We start from the raw sequence: 6529 nt of genomic DNA on the forward strand, positions 1-6529 counted from the left end.
TAGACCAGCCTGGTCTACAGGTCTAGTTCAAATACAATCAGGGCTACACAGAAAAATCCTGTCTTAAAAAACCAAAAAAAAGAAAAAAAGAAAAGAAAAAAAAACAGGAACAAAAATAACAAATAAGGGAATAGACAGCAAGGATTTAAGTGTAAATTAACTATGAAAATCTGGACCTTATGAGAATTTGGAAACAAAGAGACCAGGGGCTCTTTTAGTAGAGTGTTCAATGATATAATTTTACTGTTATATCACTAGACAGACTATAACTTGTGTAAATCTAATCGAAATAACTAATTTTTAAAAATGTCAGCCAACCTCGATCCTACTGTAAGCTTTGAAGATACGATTGAATTAGAGGGAAATCTTTCTTGGCCTAAACCCTGGTAATTATAATTGTGTTCTCAAACACTCTCACCTTTGCATAGTTAGCAGATCAGCAGGTGACTGGGTCATGTCCTTAGGGTATCAATTAATCAAATTGCAGAAACTTCACCATTTTCTTTAGCACTTTAGGCAAATTTAGCACTGGTCTCCTTAAGGATCATGGAAATCTGCTGAAAATGTTAAGTATACTAAGCAATCAATTATTCATATGCTGGGTTATTAATATCATTCAGAATTTATATAATACACATGCTTTTTTAAAAGCCTGAATATAGATAGGCATAAGCCAGTCGCAAAGGCAACAAGTTGCCTTTGGAAGGCTTAGGCTAAATGACAATAGCCTGTGTGGTTCATAAGAGCACAATATTGATACCGAGTGTCCCATAAGGATTATGTAATGTTCACTTTCAATTTTTGCTTGCAGCAAAATACAGGTACCACATAAATTCCTATACCAGATATTTTAGCTTATTCCAGAAACAAATAAACATCTCTTCTAACACTGAAATGTGAAGTCTTTGAAAGCAGCTGGAATAAAGGGTACAGAATGCATTCTCTACTCAAATCCAACAAAATCCTAGAACCTCAGTACTCCTTGCACAAGGAACAGCATCTAACATGCCATGGCAGAACACATACCACAGTATGCTTTAGGCATGCTTTCCATTTGCTGGTTTTTGTTTACTTGTTTGTTTGTTTACTTCTTCATGGAAACATTTCTAATGAGAAACTTGATGATGAATGCAATGCCCAAGACTTGTCTGTGTGCTAAAATTGTATCACTTGTGCATGACCTGTTGACCTGTTCAACTTTTAATTTTGTGCTGCCTTACCATACAGTACCTCCTTAGAAAGGCCCCCCTCCCTGGCATACTTGCATTTATAGTCAGCATCACTTGCAGGAGCTGCCTATGCTGTATTCTGTCAGTTCTTATGTGAAATGTTGCCTCTTCTTCCCAGGTAAACATGGAGATCACTGAAGACAGATCTACTGAACTCACTTATAATTCTTTTTATCACAAACTTCCCTGAAATACTGCAAGTCTTTCTAAACATTTCACTGGTAACCAGTGAGCCACTCTACAGAGAGGCCACTGTACGGCATTCTGCATCACTTAAGTGTTCAAGTGATTAACAAAGGGTTCTTTTCCTTATTTAAGAAATTTTTTATTCATTTTACATACCAACCACAGATCCCCCTCTCATCCCTCCTCCTGCTCCCTCAAAGTCTCCTCCCCCACATCAACTCCGCATGCCCTCCTCCAAAAGGGTAAGGTCTTCCATGGGGAATAAGCAAAGCCTGGTACATTCAGTTGAGGCAGAACCAAGCTCTTCCCCACTGCATCAAGGCTGAGAAAGGTATCCTACCATAGGTAATGGGATTCAGAAAGCCAGCTCATTGACCAAGGATAGATCCTGACCCCACTGCCAGGGTCCCTCAAACAGACCAAGCTATACAACTGTCTCCCGTATGCAGAGGGCCTAGTTCCATGCAGGTTCCACAGCTGTAAGTCTAAAATTTGTGAGTTCTTAGGAGCTTGGTTCAGTTGTCTCTGTAGATTTCCCCATCATGATCCCCCTTGCTCATAAAATCCCTCTTCCCTCTCTTAGATTGGACTCCCAGAGCTCAACCTGGTGCTTGGCTGTGGATCTCTGTGCCTGCTTCCATCATTTATTGGATGAAGGCTTTATGATGACAGAATATTCATCACTGATTACCTGGGTAGGCCAGTTCAGGTACCCTCTCCACTATTGCTAGTAGTCTAAGCTGGGGTCATCCTTGTGGATTCCTGGGAATTTCCCTAGCACGGGGTTTCTCCCTATCCCCATGGTGTCTCCCTCTATCAAGATATCTCTTTCTTGAACTGTTTCCTTTACCTGTCAGATTGCTTTTTCTTGGCTTTCTTTCTTGACTTTCTTTATGGGATTTGTTGATTTCTTCCAATTTTTTTTGTCTTTACCTCAATTTCTTTTAGGGAATTTTTCATTTCCTCTTTAAAGGCCTCTATCATCTTCATAAAGTCATTTTAAGGTCGTTTTCTTCTGCTGCTTCTACATTGAGATGCTCAGTTCTTGCTGTTATAGAACCACTAGGTTCTGGTGGTGCCATATTGCTCTTTATGATGTTGAATATATTCTTGCACTAGCATCTATCTATATCTTCCTCCAATTGGTGAAAGTGGTATCTGTGTCTCAGGGAACTGTTCTTTGCCCAATCAGCACTGGAGGTGTTTGTATCTCAGGGAACTTCTGAGGTCCTGGGAGATGGGTGGGTTTGGGGAACAGAATGGGACTTGTAGATTTCAGAGTACAATGAGTGGTGATGGTGGGCAGGCATGCCCACAGGAGTCTTGCTTGCTGGTCTGAAGCTGGGCCTGCAATGGGTGGGGATGGGGGGACACAGACTGTACCCTGGGGACCAGGGCTTAGAGACTTAGTGACCAGTGGGAGAACAGTCACTCACCTCTTGGTCCAGTCTGAGCTGGCAGAGTCTGTGTCTAAGGAAGGGCTCTTTAACTGCAAAGTGCACCATACCATGGATACCAAGGTGTTCATACACAGATTGTCTCTGAGGGGTTACCTTATAACAGGAAGAATAATTCAGTTTCATATATAATTGCAATCCAAGTGGGAATGCAATGCATGATTAAATAACAGTTTCAAAACCCCTATCTGTGCACTAAGTAAACTCAAGTTGACCAGTAAAGGACAGGAGAGTCTCAGAATGAAAAAGTATACAGAAAACCAGTGCCTGGAAGTGTAAGGAATCCACACAGGACAATGGAAATGAAATTGAAAGACTATAATAAATGATTTTCATTAATTTTGAAATACAGACATGGCAAACAGTGAAGGATACTGAGTTTTAGTAGTTAGGTTTTTTCTCTGAGCTGTGTTGTTACTGTTGCTGTTGTTTGTTTTTGTTTTGCTTTATTTTAATTGGTGGTTTGGGGAAAGTTTTACCAGAATATAAGATAAGATAAGATAAGAAGGCTCTGCAATAATTAAATCTTAACTTGCCCAATAGTTTCAAGACTAAGCACTGGACACAGAAAGGAGACAGTGTGTGCGAAATTCTACAGAATGATTGCAATACATATGCATCATCCCTCAGTACGCTCTCTGATTTTTTCCAAGGACCAACATTTGAGATAACAAATATGCCATGACTTTGTAAGGAAAAAAATGTTTTCAGTTTCTAGGAGCTCACAACCCCCCCCACCCACACACACACACAAACAAGAAAACTGAAGAATTGATTTACTGATATCTTTCATGCAAGTTTAAAAAAATGTACTAAAATAATGCAAAAATGTGTGCTAAAATGAATGTTTTATACTACATATGGAGTTGAACACTCCAAAACAAATTTCAATGAATCAGAAATTTATATCACAAAAGAAATTTTCCATAGGCCAATAAAAGTTTAAAGGCATAACAACATAGCTATCCTCTTAATTTAATTATACACAGTATATATATATATATATATATATATATATATATATATATATATATATATATATATATAGGAAAGGCAGGCATTCTGAGAATGCTAAGTAAGGCAAACAGTACAACATACTAAGAATATATACGATTTTCCAAAGAACTATTTTAGTATAACAAAATCCACATGACCTTTTATGATAGTTCCATTCCTTATCTTTTTGTCTAGCAGCTCATTCATAACTTTAAATCTGTTCTATTGTTTTGTACTTAGCATATATGATTGTGGTATCATATATTTTTAATATATAAATGGGGGATTATTCTGTCCATTTGTGTATGTGTAAGTGTACATGCTTATCTGAGTGCATGTATGTGAAAACCAAAGCCTACCTTTCTCAGTTGTTATCCATGTTATTTTTTGAGACAGAGTCTCTCAATGAATCAGAAAATTGCTGATTTAGACTGATGGATTAGCCAGCAAACCCTAGGGATCCTCCTGTCTCTACTTTCCATCACTGGGATGGCAGGTGCTTGATGCTGCTTCCAGCTTTTGGCATGGACACTTGGGATCCAAACTGAAGTCTCCATGCTTGTGAAATAAGCCTTTTACTCAATGAATCATTCCTCTAGCCCACCATCTTACACTATGGTAGGACATGGAAGGATTAGAATTTTGTTTCAGGTAAGATGAAAAGAGAGGGGAGTGTGACTCTAAAGCCAACATGCTAACCTACAAAGCAAAATAATATGAACTGGAAAAAAAAAACAGTCAAAGCCAAGAAAAATATTAAAATTGTCAAAGGAAAACTTTTCATAAATGAGATATAATATTAACTGGTTAAGCTAGATCATTTTTCATTTGTATTGATCAATGTAGTGGCAATAATATGCACAGTCCAAATTCTGCTTATGTAGCATATCTTTCTTCACTTAATATTTTGTGGTAGCTGGGTATGCATGTGAGAAAGTTGTTGCTTAAGCAAACATGACATAGTTGGTGGAGTTGCTATGAGTATGGTTCCTGAAGACTTCCATGTTGGCAGGGAAGACATACACATTCAGCTAATCAACTTAGTCCTGAGGCCACACAAACATATACATGTGGATATATAGACAGCTATGGATCCAGGTAAGGTTCATACAGATAATTCTAGTCATTCAGATTGATGTGGGGTATTAGGATATAGTAACATAAGAGAAAAGTTCTGGACTTCTGTATTGAATAATGGGGTGAGTATGGGCAACACGCCACTGGACATTACAAAACTAGGAGAAAGGATTTAAAGTGCTTTAGCCATAAAGAAGTGATAATCCTAATATGGTTATGCCTCCTTCTTATCTCACACTTCAGGAAGCAGAAATAAGAGGATGACCAGTTCAAGGCCAGCCTGAGCTACCTAGAAAACCCTTTCTCAATAAGCTTTAATAAGTAAATAAATGAAAAGATAAATGCTTAACCTGATGCTGTAATGAAACCTGCTAGCTTGTATGCTAACCTAAAAATTAATTAAAAGTGAAAAGTTACACAATATATAAGTGCATCAAAGCATCACGTGATACCCTACTAACACAAACAACTTATGTGTTTCAGTTTTGAAAAATTAAATTTAAAAATATTCATTGACACTACTGCCCAGATGTGAAACCATACGAGTTTATAGCCTTTAATCATTTTTAAGTCTCTTGATCTTAGGGTCAGTCTGAAGATGTCTTGAAACAAAAAATATTTGTATAGGGCGGGAAGGTTGTAGTGCAGAGCATCGTTGTGCTCTTGCAGGGTTCTGCGTGGGCGCGCCCCTCCTGCACAACCACGACCCGACAGCGAGGTTTCTCGGGGCTCCTCGCATCCAGATGATTGTAAAGTGCTGATTAGTGGCCACTGAATAGAATTGAAACAGAATAGCAAGATGGCAGCAAATCCTTCAGGACAAGGTTTTCAAAATTAAAACAGAGTTGCGATTTTGGCTGAACTGGACAAAGAGAAAAGAAAATTACTTATGCAGAACCAATCTTCAGCAAGTCACCCTGGAGCTAGCATCTCCCTCTCCAGACCCTCTCTTAATAAGGACTTTCGGGATCATGCTGAGCAGCAGCACATTGCAGCCCAGCAGAAGGCAGCTCTGCAGCATGCTCACGCACATTCATCCGGATACTTCATAACTCAAGACTCAGCGTTCGGGAATCTCATTCTCCCTGTTTTACCTCGCCTTGACCCAGAATGAAGACGGCGTCTGAATAAAGGGAACTCATACTATCCAGTGGCAGAGCTCTCATTCAGCTCTGTACAAACTGACTTTGGAATTTTGGAGAACTTAGTTTTTGTTTCTTTAAAGAAAGGAATAAGTGAGTGAGAAAGAAGGGGAGCTGGGATGCTGAGGACTTTGGAAACTCTATGACTGGCAGAGTTGGGGGTGCTGGCCGTGACTACATTTTTTGTATTACCATTTAACTCTTCACTCTCAGACTCAGAATCGCTTAGTTTCATAAAATCTGCATCACGTTCAACAAGTCGGACTGAATGTCTCCTGCGTGAAGCCCTGGGGTTGACCCCAGCACCACACAGACAAGCTCTGATGCGCAGGCCTGTAATCTCGGCTTCGAGAAACACGGGCGGGGGGATGAGAACTTCAAAACCGTCCTTGCCTAGGTAGTGATTTTGAGACCAGTCTGAGGATATAAGACTGTGCCTCAA

At 39.3% G+C, this 6529-nt stretch overlaps 1 protein-coding gene across 1 annotated transcript; it reads left to right on the forward strand.

Moving 5' to 3' along the window:
- The first annotated feature begins 5580 nt into the window (after positions 1 to 5580).
- On the forward strand, positions 5581 to 6189 carry LOC128110489 (SOSS complex subunit C-like). The gene has a single exon (XM_052738185.1). The coding sequence runs from the start codon at positions 5835 to 5837 to the stop codon at positions 6057 to 6059; it is 225 nt and encodes a 74-aa protein (XP_052594145.1). The 5' UTR covers positions 5581 to 5834; the 3' UTR covers positions 6060 to 6189.
- Positions 6190 to 6529: the final 340 nt, after the last annotated feature.

The sequence above is a fragment of the Peromyscus californicus genome, unplaced genomic scaffold, assembly GCF_007827085.1.
Source record: "Peromyscus californicus insignis strain IS unplaced genomic scaffold, ASM782708v3 Scaffold_15__1_contigs__length_86483966, whole genome shotgun sequence".
In the NCBI taxonomy this organism is placed as follows: Eukaryota; Metazoa; Chordata; class Mammalia; order Rodentia; family Cricetidae; genus Peromyscus; species Peromyscus californicus.

Coding starts and splice junctions, on each gene's coding strand:
- LOC128110489 (XM_052738185.1), top strand. CDS start 5,835: ATGCAGAACCAATCTTCAGCAAGTCACCCTGGAGCTAGCATCTCCCTC.